General features: G+C 55.9%; 1 protein-coding gene across 1 annotated transcript; it reads right to left on the bottom strand.

Moving 5' to 3' along the window:
* Positions 1 to 4168: 4168 nt before the first annotated feature.
* On the bottom strand, positions 4169 to 10217 carry stub1 (STIP1 homology and U-Box containing protein 1). The gene is made up of 8 exons (XM_039774724.1): positions 9956 to 10217; positions 9057 to 9289; positions 7540 to 7738; positions 6596 to 6761; positions 6438 to 6525; positions 6290 to 6346; positions 5761 to 5877; positions 4169 to 5016 (listed from the first exon to the last, which is right to left on the bottom strand). Exons 2-8 carry the CDS (start codon positions 9168 to 9170, stop codon positions 4891 to 4893), a joined length of 867 nt encoding a protein of 288 aa, XP_039630658.1. The 5' UTR covers positions 9171 to 9289; positions 9956 to 10217; the 3' UTR covers positions 4169 to 4890.
* Between the last annotated feature and the right edge of the window lie 3527 nt (positions 10218 to 13744).

The raw sequence follows: 13744 nt of genomic DNA, 5'->3' as shown, positions 1-13744 counted from the left end.
CGCACACGCAGGCACATGCCGGGCGCCACATCGAGTCGCCTTTCTCCGCAGGGATTTCCCCGCAAGAACGTCCATCTGCGCGCCTGTGCGGGCCTCGAGTTGGAGATGCGCGTGTGCAGGAGGCCCCCCGACCGATAAAACTGTGTCCGGAGCGCGCGTGCGCGTGTGTATGTATGTATGTTGGTGTGAGCGCGCGTGCGCGTGTGTATGTATGTATGTATGTATGTATGTATGGTGCGAGCGCGCGTGCGCGTGTGTATGTATGTATGTATGTATGTAAGATGTGAGCGCGCACACGCGAGATCGTCTTTCAGGTTTGTCACACTTCGCGGTTTTGAAGTTTTGTTTTTTTTTTTGGACCAACTGGGGGCAGAGTAAATAACTGAGCCAGGCTCTTCACGACCACCCCCCACAGGACCTCCTGCAACGCCCTATTTGCATCCCGGGGAGAAGGACACGCTTTGTTCAAAAATTAACAAGAAACCTGCATGTCATGGTGATGCCACTTCAGATGCCAGTGGGAGCACCAAGACAATTGAGCGACCTTTACTGGGCGACACATGGCAAAAAAACGGGCAGCAGCTGGGAAAGCAGAGCTGTGCCAAAATGCCAGCCCATTGGCACCTTCATAGCATTCACGAGTGATGAAAATGAAAGGCGCTATATAACAGTGCCCTGTCATTACATTCAGAAGTTGCTCAGGCTTGGACTTCACCATCGTCACCCGACGTGATCCTGCTGGGTCCCCACATTAGAAGAGAGATGACGATCCTTAAGTAACGGCTGATGGAGTGGGTGGCTGACATCGACTCGTGTCGCCTGGTGAGGGGAGGGGACGGGCCAGGTAGACCACCACAGTCATGTGTCGTCGTCACTTTGGCTGAATCCGAATAACCAGCGGGTCGCCAAAGGTGCATATTCCGCACTTTTTGAAAGGGCTGCAAGATGTTGGGGTCGTGGGGAAGGCCGTCTGCTTCTGCCATTCACGGGCCACGACCACCGCAGTCCGGGGGTCCTTACAGTGGCTCCAGCCCCGAATTACCTGAACGTGTCGCGACTGGCTGAGCTTGTGCCTTCGCTGTCCATCTAACCCGCGCATGGGGACACAGTAAACACCCGCGTGCCCACCATGCTCAACCAGTACGCCCCACCCCTTTACTTGACTTTTTTGCTCCGTCACTTCTTGGCGAATGTGGTGTTCAGATCAGTAATTGGGGGCTTCGTTTGTGCTGATCACATTCGTGCGGCTTTGCTCCCCTGTATCTTTGTCACATCATGTGACACGTGCCATTCATCTAACTGCAGTCACCTGAGAACTTGTCACAGCGTACTCAGTGAGGGGCGCTATATAAAAACAAGTCGAATTGACTTGCGTGGCCTGGGCACCTGGCCGTCTCTAAGACCCCCAAAAGGCTGCCCTTATATGTCCAGGCAGCACATGTGAAGGGTCTCCCGCTCGATGGCCCACCGTGAACTGTCACAGCGGACAGCCGAGCGCAGAGCCGCACGAATCGAAAAACGTGTTGCTGCCATCGTGTGGCTCTCGGAGGAACTGCAGCAGTGCTGAACGTTGGGCAGGATGAGCGAGGGGTGTGGGTGGCGCAGTGTGCTGCCAAGCGGTGGGACTCCAAAGCAGTTAAGTAAGCATGAGGGGCGCAGACCCTCGGAGCACTTCCCATAACCACGAGACCTCCTGCTTACAGAGGCTCGAGTTTAATCCCAAATATTCATTGGCCAAACTGGAATGGTGGGCTTTCTGTGAGGACGTGGTGGGCTCAGAGATGTCAGCTGCAAAAGGAGACGTGAACGGAACAGAAAGCGCAAAATAGCGAGGGGGCTCTCAGGGGTCAACTCTGTCCACATTACCAGGAGGGCAGGAACTGCGATTGCAACTAGACACCTTTGGGGGGCGCACCCTAGGTGGTCTTCAGCACTTCATTACGTGTGCATTATTGTGCTGAGCGCTGGAGAACGGCCATGTGCTGCAGGGTGACTGCGCACGCGCCACAATAAGACCGCCCATCTGGGCCTGTTATGTAGTGCCTTTCACGTGTGTGTGTGTGTGTGAGAGAGAGAGTGCCCTTCATGCCATTTGTGTATTTTACGGTGTCCGCCCCCCCGGACCTGTGCCAGTCCTACTTGTCCACCTGCAGGATGAAGTAGGAAGAGGAGATGATGATGGAGAAGATGAGGGGGGAGATGCCAGCAGTAGGAACAGGGTTGGGGGGGGCAGAAGGGACCCGAGCGAGTGACACACAAGCAGCCAGCAGGACAGGACTTGGGGACCCGAATGCGAATCTGAAGATGAGGACAGCAATGAAGCGCTGGTGTCCAATCGGATGGTCACGGGTGACAGAGAGCTTTGGGATGTGTGGCTTGGACAACGGCGGTGCCACCCGATGGCAGAGCTGAAAAGGAAGATGAGCAGAGCAGAGCAGTGACAGAGCCGAGGAGGGCACGACGAGACCAGCCGGAGCTGGAAATGGGCGAAAGGGGCAGCAGGAGCTGGCGGTCAGTGGCAGACACACCCAACCGGGAGGAAAAGGGACAAGCGGATGACCGACGGGACAGAGCGGACGTCAAGGCTGAGGACACAGCATCCTGACCTCGACGGTGGAGCAAAAAGACAAAGGAATGAAGACGAAGCGGTGGGCGCAGGCACCCGGCTGCTCAGCCCATCTCGCTGGTAGCGACGGCCGAGTTGATCGCCTTCTTGTCGCGGAGGGAGGACGTCACGTGATTCGCGAGAGCAGGGGGCTGAGCAGCAAACGTCCACAAGGGGACCTCAAAGTCCTCGAGGGGCGCCCGGCCAGGGGCTCGTGGGGTCGCCAGCCAGCCAGCGTCTACCTGGACATCGGCGAAGCACACAAACGGGGAGGGGGTGGAAGCCCCGCCTCCCCTGCTGTTCATTGGTCCGTCCTGCAGGATTACGCGTCACGTGACATCACCATCACACAACAAAGCGAGTGCAGCTATGACGAGCTATTGAAGGGGCGGGGACTCCATTTATAGCCACACCCCTACTTGGTCGAGCAGTGACAACGGGGTCCCCGAACTGCGGCCAGATTTGACCTTCTGCCTGGACGGGGTCCATTCAAACCCACTGGACGGTCACTACAGACAATGCCAGGCGAGCGGGCAGCCCGAACCTGGCCTAGACGCCCTAGGCATCAGACACTGTGCCATCATCAAGCTCCTGGAGCTGCCCAGCCCATCACAGGTCACCTCAAATCTCCATCAGTCAGCCGAACTTGGGGTCTTTGGGAAGCTGGGGGGGCAATGACAGAGATGGCACTGGTAGCTGAACCCGAGTCAGTGGGGTGGCAAGGCACCACCATGAAGGCCAAAGTGGAGGGGGCTTTCCCAAATTGGGGCCAACAATCTGCTTTTTAAATATTTGAAACGGTTGCCAACTTGATAAGCCTGTTGGTGCGGGCATCAGTGGGAGCGCAGTGTCAAGTGCCCCATGCAGTGACCACCAGGTGCCACGGGCAATCATTGGCATCATTGGTGTGGAAAGAGCCTCTGGACTGTGTATTGGCAAAGTTTACTGGCTTTACCACCTACCACCTGTCAGGGGCACAATGTGGGCATCACCTGCTGGATTTTCCTATGCCACAGAAGCAATCACTCGTGCCAGCAGCTGCCTACTGGGGTCTCTAAAACTAGCTGTGAAGGATATCAGATCATATGTGGGCACAACACTCAGTCCTGTTGCCCGCTTCACCGTGAAGGTCATTCCTGGCTCTCCCATGCCAGGCCCCCTCCCACCCACCCTGGCCGGACCCCTGCAAAGCAATCACAAGCCGAGGAGGGGGGAGGGGGGATTCCTCTAGTCAAGTTTATTGAGATATCATCAGCTTGTCACAGTTACAGTTAGGTTGGCACATGGCTGCCATGATGCTGTGTGCCCATGGAAAGGGTCAATTCCAAGCCATCAACTTGTGCCCCACAATGCTCTGGAGCGCTTTGCCAACTGGACGCCAACCCCTTCACTGCATCGGAGTGCCCGTGGAGAGGTGGCCTCAGAAAACTATGATGTGGCGCTGAATGACAATGCCAACCGTCTTCCATTCAGGTGAAAAGCCAAAGCTCAAGAGTGCCTGGTAAATGCCAACAAATGCCAGCTGCTGCTAAACTGTGCCAAAGGAAGGGGGTGTGGAAAAAAAATAGCAAACCAAATCACCACAAAAAAAAGCCAAAGCAAGACCGGGCATCACAGGGTGGAGGGCTCCAACATGGGCACAATGTGGCCCGGCCTGCCAGGGCAAAAGCTGTGGTATCCAATCCAAACAGGCCTCGCCCTTCTGTGTGCGACAGATGGCACATGAAATGAATCAACCGGAAGGTGGCCATGGCAGCACTGAGGGGACCCCCGAAGAGCACACTTGAACCCGGGACCAGCTCGTCTGCACATTAAGGCAAAGGGGGCAAGGCCTTGGTGCCAGTCTGAACTCAACCACAGGAGCCAAAAGGCGAGAGCCACGACGATAAGCAGCAACTGGCAAGTGGGCAGGCCCAGCAAAGCAACACAGGGTGCCAACCTGCACAGGCAGAGCACCCCACCGGCGACACCGTCACATCCTCTGGGCCGCCCACCAAACTCCAGGACGCCAGCACATTCAGTCTGAAGGTCCACAGCTGGCATCACAAAGAGGCGGCAAGCAAAAGTTCCCACAAGTCTCATCTGAAGAGTCCAAGGAAAGGTGGCAGTGGGCGAGGGCAGTGGGGCGCCGTCTGCCAAGTGCATTCTGGGATCGCTTGACCTTTACTTTAAAACGCAGGCTGGCAGCCGCCAAGAGCAAACGAGTCAGGCCAGGACGGGCACCCACCCACTACTGCGCGCCCACCGCCATCCGCTAAAGTGCAAATCCTGAGGACCACCAGCTCTCAGTAGTCCTCCACCCAGCCGTTCTCCGCTATAAAGGCGTCGATGACCTCCTTCATGGCCAGGTTGGGGATCAGCTGATCCTGGGTCAGCGGGCTGCGGGTCACGGGGTCAAAGTGCCCGACGCGCTGCAACACAAAGACAGGGTTACGGTAAGCAGACATTCACACGTGCGTGCGGATCACCCCACCGGCGGGCATGACCTGAGTGTGCCCGATGAGACCACAAGGCACAGCTACACTGGAATGACACCCAGTCGCGTGACAAGGACCCAACCGCCTGGGTGCCAGCGGGCGAGTGATGAAAGCTCTGCGAGAACCATGCCAGGGAATCATGGTGAGCACTAACTGGCTGTGCCACCCTTGCCTGGCAGGAGGCCACAGGTCTGCCTTAACTGGCTGTGGGTGGCGAGCACACATCTGGGCAGATGGCACAGGCAGGCTGGTGAACAGCTACTGTGCGCGCTGGAGTGACCCGTGAAGTCCTGCCTCAGACCACCAGCAACGGTCAAAAGAGAGGGGGCCTTGTGGGAGTGTGAAGGTCAGAGGGTCCGACCAATCGCCCGGACAGTAGCTAACGTGGGCATGGCTGATGGACTTACAGGCCAGTGTTGAAGTGGCAGCGACTTGGCAGCACCGCTGGCACCCCCCTTGACGGTGATGGACAAGCCCACAACTGAGGCTGTGGACTAGTGGGGCCAGTCTGAAGCCTCATCGGGGGGCACTGGCACGTGACCTGCCCGAGGGGTCTCCGCTCATGTTGCCCGTTGGAGTTTTAGATTTGTTGGGTATCTGTAGAAGCCCCGTGTGCCACCCTCTATTATATAGTGCCAGGTCACTTGCTGACGCCCCCCACGTCGGTGGTCCGGTTACCTGCAGGTGCTCCTCTATGTCCTTGCGGTCGTAGGTGATGCCACTCGGTGTGATGCACGGCTCCCTCATCAACTCAAAGCTGATTTTGCCACACAGGTAGTCTGGGATGTCCCTTTTCTGTAAGGGGAGCACAAAGAACAGACTGAAGAAAGAGAAATGGGCAGCATCATGCCACCTCCACAGAGGGCACAGGTTCAGGGCAGGGCCGACTGGCATGAGGAACACGGGCCCTCTGAGACTCAACAGGTGGCATGCAAACCAGCTGGTCAAAGTCTACAAGGCCCGCAACACAGGTGGCCACACAGGCTGCCCGATGACACGTCCAAGGAGGTGGCGCCCACACCCATGACGCGGAGGTTAATGACGACGACGTCCTCCAGACCACGGGCACTGCAACATGGGCATCAAGCATCAGTCTGCTCCTTCAGCCCGCTTGACCCCGACACCTTTGGGAACGGCGCAGCCCGTGACAGACACCACTGCTGCCCCTCACACCCGACACACGTGCCACGGCACACGGGGGTCTCACCTTCCGTTTCTCGTCTACTTGAGAGAAGAGCTCATCCATGTCAGAGAGGAATTTATCCTGGGGGGAGACCACAAGGAAAGGGGTGTCACCAAGAGAGCGGGTGGGCCGCCGTCGAGGGGGTAAAGGAGCCCAAGCGCGCCAGACTTACGTGCTTGGCGTCCATCTTTGCCAACTCGTTTCGGACGCGGCTGTCGTCCGAGTTCTCCTCCAGTTTCTCCGTGTAATGATGTCGCTCCCTGAAAGAGAACCGAAAAGGCAGGTCAGCGGCGCCCGCACGAGACCCCCGGACGGAGCCCCCCGGGTTACCTCTCCTTCTCGGCGAGGATGAGTTTGGTGAGGTAGGCGTGCAGCTTGTTCTCCTGGTTGATGCGCTTCTCCTCAATGCTGTTCCAGCGCTTCTTCTTGGCGATGCGAAGGGCACTGGGGATGTCGTCACCGAAGTTGAGCCGCTGCTCCTTGGCCAGGGTGTACGCTGGGGACAAGACGGGCAGGACAGTCACAGGTCAGGGTGACACTGAGCACTCGGGGACGGGAGGCAGGCGTCCAGTTCAAACACACACACATAGCGGGCCCCCCTGGAAAGGGGGCGCTGGGACTTTGGGACACCAGAGAGTCGCCAATGCCTTCCTGTGTTCTTCGAATGCGGGCACACCCAGCCTAAGGCACACTCCTGGTACCTACGCCAATCACTGGCATCACACTACACGATGCCCCTAAATGACTTCATTCACATAACGATGACCAGCACGTCACGGACAGTCGCAGTCCCTGTCACCTTTGGTCACGTAGGGCAACACGAGGCCCACCAAGAGAGGATGACGAAGGCTGCAGGAAGGAGGAGGAGGAGACCCTCACAAAACACAGAAGGGACAAGCCGGGGTGGTCAGTTGGTGGATCACTCCGTCAGTCAGAGTGTGACCCCTCAAGTTAACACACAGGTAGGGGGCCTCAATGGCGTCTGGGGGTCCCGACTCTTTAACGACATTGGAACTAAACCAACAAAGAGAGACGGGAGATCAGGGTCCATCTTAACAGTGAATGCCGTGGTACCACTGGCACATCCCAGCACACATATGCCAGTCTGCCCTCAGGGTCAGGGGCATCTGCTTGGTGTGTGCCTGGAGACAGACTGGCAGTGTACTGCCTCTTAGCCGAGTCTGCCTGCCCACTTCCCCATGGCCAATGTAGTGGCACACAGAGCCAGGCCCGGTGCCCGTGGCAAAGCCTGCGGTGGCTGCTCTTCCACTGACCTCTCTGAAGGTTGCCGATTGCCTCGTCGTAGTTCTCCATCTCCAGGTGGCACTGGCCCAAGAAGAAGTGCGCCTTCACCGACTGGCTGTCCAGCTCGAGGGCATGCTTGCAGTCGGCCAGCGCCTTGTCGTACTGCTGCAGCTTCACGTGGCACAGCGCCCGGTTGGTGTGGTACACAGCCACCGAGGGGTTCCTGTTCTAAAGAAAGCCAACAGAAAAGACGGTGTGAAATGTCAGGTGGGGTTCAGAGGGCAAATGGATTGGCATCAGATGGGTGAGCAGGCCCAGGTGCTCTGCCAGGCGGGCAGAGAGCACCAACACTGCAGGGCAAAGTCAGGAAATGGACAAAGACAGCAAATGTGTAGGAAGCTCATTGACTGTCTTGTTGGTGGGGGGGGGGCATGCGGATTCACATTGGCAGCCGTGAGGCTCACCCTGAAGACCCCCAATTTACAGTAAACGGCTGCCAGGTTCCCATTGTGTGAAACAAAATCAAACACTGGTCTCATTTCACAATCGCCTTTTCATGTCCCCAAATGCTGTGGTCGACATGACTGGCACCCTGGCACAGCTGGCCTCATGCCCAGTACGTTAAGAATACTTAAAGTTGAAAAGTTTACAACAAAAGAGAAAGACGTCTGTGCCACTCAGACATTGGCAGAAAACCAAATGCACTCAAAAGAGAGGCTGGCAGGAGCCCTGGCACCCCTCACGGACGATTCCGCTTTCCGGTGGCAGCTCTCCCGTTGGACTGGGCTCAGGTCTTCCTTTGGCGAGTGACCCCCGCCCAGCTGGCACACCTTTAACACGTTGAAGGTCTGCACCATCACAGAAGCCCCTCCACAGCACACTCTCCCGTTTCATGCCCGTCTTTGAGCGGTGCCGCCCTCCTCTGTTTAGCGCCATTGAGACCACCACTGCCCCTTGGGTGTCGTTCGTGCCAGGTCACCGCTGAGGACGACTTGGATTCGTTTTTCCTCCTCCCACCACCATCACGCCCTGGAGGTCCCGACAGTTCCAAGCCCCTGTTGGTCTTCGCAGGTGGCCCTGACACATTCGATGATGAATCGTTTCTCGGTTGGGGGTCTCGGGCAGCTCTCTGCTGGGCGCCATTGTGAACAGGAAGTGAATGTAAACACGAAAGTCGTCGCTCATTGGGTTCCTCAAGTCACGTGACTCGACGTCTTCCGCCTGATCTCAGCAGCACCTCGTATTTTGTTTTTTTCTTTGATATGCCAACATCAGAGTGGCACAGATGTCTTTCTTTTTGTGGGGGGGTCTTTTGATTTCTTCCCAAGATCTCAGATGTCAATCACGCTGACCACACCCACAAATCGCCAAAGAGGAGGGCAGAAGTGTGCCCGTCAACCACCTCCCAGGGGTCTGTCTCACTACCAGGGCCGGGCCGGTGGGCTCTCGGGCTCAAATTCACTCGTTCAGAAACTGACCTGATCAAACACTTCAGATACCCCGACGCCTGGCAGGACTGGCACTACCCACCCCTCTAGATACTCACAATGGCTTTGCCATAGCAGGCGGCAGCTTCCTGGTACTTTCGGTTCAGAAAGAGTCGGTTTCCCTGCTCCTTGAGCTCCTGGGCGGAGGCGCTTTTCTCGGGGCTGCTTGCCATCTTCTCCGCCACCCCAGCAGCACCCGCTCCACTCTGCTTCCCAATCCTGCTCCCCGTGCTTTCGGCTGGCTGCCCTGAAAAGTCCTCGGGTTGGTACGGGCGCGACGTGCCACGGAAACCTGTGAGGGGACAAAATATGGAACAGAGGGTTAACAGTGTGCGGACAAAAGCTCGGGTGTTCACAGTCACCTCACCTGTAGTGTCAGCGACAGTCACTGGCTGGCCTTTGAAGGGGACCACTCCTGGAGGCCAGCAGCGCCCACTCAGCCCCTGAGCACAGCGGGCACGTTAGGACTCGATGCGCATTGGTATCTCCGGAAGCCCCTGGCCATCACCCAGCAAAGTGCCACCAACGTATGGGGAGACCGCGACCGCCTGGCAAAGGGGGCACTGGTCCCATATAAAAAAAAGACCACCTCCATGCATCTGATGGTGTAGGAAAATCAAAAGTGCCGGACATGGCCCAAATATGGGCACACATATAGCGCCTTCTCACTGGCACTGCCACTCCCATCACCGCGAAGCTCCGAGGTGCCTTCGCCGCTCACCGCATCACGAAGATGTCGAGCCCTGCGGAAGGCCGTGACCGCCGCCCGACGGCGAACACCGCAGCCAGAAACTTCGAGCTGCAGAGCAAGTGGCCTGCGGCGGCGGCGGCGTCCTCTTCAAACCTCCCCATCCACTGAGCGCCTCTCCGGCCCCGCCGAGGCTGAGCTCGGACTACAAGTCGCCAATAAAACAAAGAAGTTGACCCGCCGCCAAACCTTCGGCTTCTGTTTACGTACCTCAGAAGGCCGCCCCGTGGGCCGATGTTGCGTCTTCGAACAGTTGGGGACTTCGACTGCTCGTGCAATCCCGACGAGCCACTGCTCTCCAGCGGGCCAGAGCGAGCTGTGGACGCCGTGGATTACTGGCCTTGTCCTGCTGGTTCGGCCCACCGCGAGTTTTTTCCCGTTCAGCCGCCGATCCGCTCCGGACTGCTGTAGCGAGAGCGACGAGCGACTGACGAACGGAAAGGAGGAGTGCGCCGCTGTGAGGGGCTGCCGCCTGCTGGACGGGAGGGAGATTGTTTTCTCTGGGCTGTCCAAAAATTTGAATATCGCCGCCCATTCCAGGGAGGGACACAACCCAACTATGGACTCGCCACACCTACTGTTTTGCTGAGGGGCGGCGCTAACCATAAGGCGAAGCCTGATTGGCTGCAATGCGCCATATTGGAGCGGTCCGAGGCCGTGTGCGGACGGAGGTATACCGACATCTAGGCTCTGATGCTGGGCAGACACTGTGTTTGTAAGCCCGATGTACAGCCGACAAAAACTTGAGTGGGGTATGATGGGCTGCGGTGCCCGATTGCATCTCATGACTGGACAGTCAGGCTTGTAGCATCAGGAGCGTCACGAGCCGACAAGATGTTCTGATGTCGCTGTCAAAGCTCCTTAAGCGCCGATCGCAGTTTTTCGTACTTTGGGTGTTGTCTTTGCGCTGTTAGTTTTCACTTTTCTATTTTAAAATCCATACAACAGGGCGCATACGACGAAATGACCAATGACAGAAACATCACAAGAGACCCCACCGGTCAATGACACAGAAAAAATGTCCAGATGGTTATTTAATTTCGTCATCGAATTTACGGTAACTTGGCCTGCAGATGTCGTCGCGTTTTCTAGTTACGTCAGCGCGACTGATGGAAGGAACGGGGCACCGCGAAGGAGCGCCAGCTGCCCTCTTTTTACATTTCTATTTTACTGGTGAAGGCGCCAATCCGTCACAGGGTGACCACACTGACCGGTGGTCACGAGAGCCCTGGATGGCAGGCGGATGGCAATATATGAAGGGCAGACCCACACAGTGCCCGATACGCAAATAAGGAAATCTGAACAGCCATCCAAAACTGTACTGGAAGTTGGCAAGTCACGTTCTCTCTCTCTCTTTCTGGTGCCAATCAACACCCTGGCAGCCACATTCAGAACCAACCAGAGGCGAGACAGTGGCATAAAGAGAACTGAGGTAATCCGGGCGTAAGGAGACAAAAAGCGGGAAGAAGCTTTCACAAGTCACAATGGGGCAAAAAAAAAAAGTAAGGCCCGAAGATGAAAGAAAAAAACCAGCGCCGAGTCAATGAAAGCGAAGACTAAAGGCGTCCTGAAGTCTTCATCAGCGGCAGCACGAAGATGAAGGTGGGCAGGATTAGGAGCCGCAGAGTTTGACACCCAGGTGCCAGGACCCCAGCTTTAGTCAAAGAGCGGCTGGATACGGTGGACCCCCATTTTCATAACTACAGTCGTAGACCAAAGTCAGGAGAAGGACCCCCGTGTTGGCGCCCACAGAGTCAGCCACGACGAGCAGTTCAGGAGGTTCAAAGGCTTTGATGGACAATCACATGACGTTTACGTGGCACCTCTTTATGTATCGAGACCCCTGCGGTTCACCCTGGCAGCCTGTCTATGGCCGCCCATCATTGCAGAATCAGAATTTGCTGGTTTTTGTTTGACCACAAGTTCTCAATGGGGTTAAAGGGCTGGGGATTTTCCTGGCCATGGACTCCAAAGCTTGATGTTGTGCCCCCCGAGCCACTTTGTCACTTTGGCCTAATGGGCCCTGTGGTGCTACAGCAGCCCGTGTTAATGTTATTAAACTGTTTGGTACGTTCCTACCTCCACCCCCATTTAATTAGTACATTTGGTATGTCCCTAGCTCCCTTTGCTATTGGCGCTGCTTTTGTTTTTACTTCGGTTCCCACCATATTGGATTTAGGTTAAGGAAATGATCGTCCTTTTACCTTCAAGTTATCAATGGTTTTACGTCCTAATACTTGTGTTACTTATGGCAAGAAATCTACATTAAAGTATACGGACTCTCAGCCTTGACTTCTTGGTGAGTAAACTATCTGTCCACGGTCACTACAACCAGTTGGGCGACACACACTCCGTACAGATTTGGTCTTGAGAGAGAAGCCTCACTAATACGCCGTTCGGGGACAGAATAGGCCCGGTGCTCCATCATGTTGGTCAGCAAACTGTTCTTGGATGGTTGGGATTGGTTGGGATGCTCTTGGGCACCAGCAGGCAGGTCTGAGGGAGGGAGGTGGAGACGTTTGGGGGTCAAGAAGATGGGGGGATTGGACTCCTGAGGTGAAGTCACTTTCTCCGCTGAATTCTGATTGTCCAGAGAAGAAGTGGTGAGTGGCGCTACCATCAGTCCTGTGCCAGGCCAACAGTAAAGCATCCGGAGACCACTCATGTCAGCCAAGGCAATTGGGGGGGTCACTCACAATGTGGCATAAGAACACAGCAGCCCTGAATAAAGAATGAGAGCCAAACATCAACTGAGAAACTTCTGCCAACCATCCAAGAACAGCCTGGTGACCAACATGATGGAGCACCGGGCCATAAGGCCAAAGTGACAACTAAGTGGCTTGGGGAGCAAAACGTGGACATCTGGGGTCCACGACCAGGAAACTCCGCAGATCTTTAATCCCATTGATAAGGTGGGGGGACAAACAAAAACTCCCAAATTGTGACAAAATCCAAGCATCGATTCCGCAAGAATGGGCAGCTGCCATCAGTCAGGATTGGGCCCAGAAGTTGATTGCCAGACAGCCTGCCAGGCTACACAGAGAGGTGCCAACTCTGTGCCACATAAACGTCATGTGATTGTCCATCAAAGCCTTTGAACCTCCTGAACTGCTCGTCGTTCTGCTTCAGGGCACCACAGAAACAAACGTCTGACACAGAAGACCCAACGACACCGAAGCAGCAGACTCGGTGGGCGCCAACATGGGGGGGTTCTTCAGACTCTTGCCCAGACCAGGTGCCATTTCAGGGTACCCGCCTCCCCTGCCCATGCGCTGGCTCATCGTTGAGGCTCCTGAATCACAGACTCTTCTGTCGTAGAGCAAACTAAACATGAGACCACCACAAATGGTGCCCCCCACACCCCACGATGAAGTCTCCCTGAAGGGTTTGACAGACTGACCAGGCAGCCTCACAGCGGGTCACCCTTGCAGTTGGTTGTCTTGCAGTTCTGAAGAATTAAAAACTCCTGCTGGCCAACCACAAGTCACAACTCCTCCTGACCCAGAAGATGGCATGAACACCCAGAGCGAGCCCACCCCGGCCTTCAACAGGTGGCACACTCCCCTCTCCAACTGGCCAGTGGTCTTTACATCCCCCCCCCACCACACCTCATGAATTCTCAGTTCCCGGGCAGGCTGCTAGCACCAGTTTAAGGACTAAGGTGGCCAGAAGACGAGCCTGGTAGAGAACTTTAATGAAACAAGTCATTTACAAGAAACCTTCAAAACAAACTGGCAGGAGAGATCACAGCACAAAATGAGCAAAGGATCAACGGGCCGCCTGGGGTCTCCTCGCAAGCCCATCAAGACGCTGTGAGCTCAAATGACTGGAGGCGTAATGAAGAACGGGAGCCTTCCTCCTAAAACTGTGTACAAAAATATAAATAAAATACAAGACGAGGACTCTTCAGAGGCAACAGGAGTACAGCACAAGGGTAAGATGGCCTCTGACATGGAAACTATTTTAGAAATGACCCCCCATCCCCCCAAAGTCTGAGCA

This window comes from Polypterus senegalus, chromosome 13, assembly GCF_016835505.1.
Source record: "Polypterus senegalus isolate Bchr_013 chromosome 13, ASM1683550v1, whole genome shotgun sequence".
In the NCBI taxonomy this organism is placed as follows: domain Eukaryota; kingdom Metazoa; phylum Chordata; class Cladistia; order Polypteriformes; family Polypteridae; genus Polypterus; species Polypterus senegalus.
This window is presented reverse-complemented; position numbering and strand designations above follow the sequence as displayed.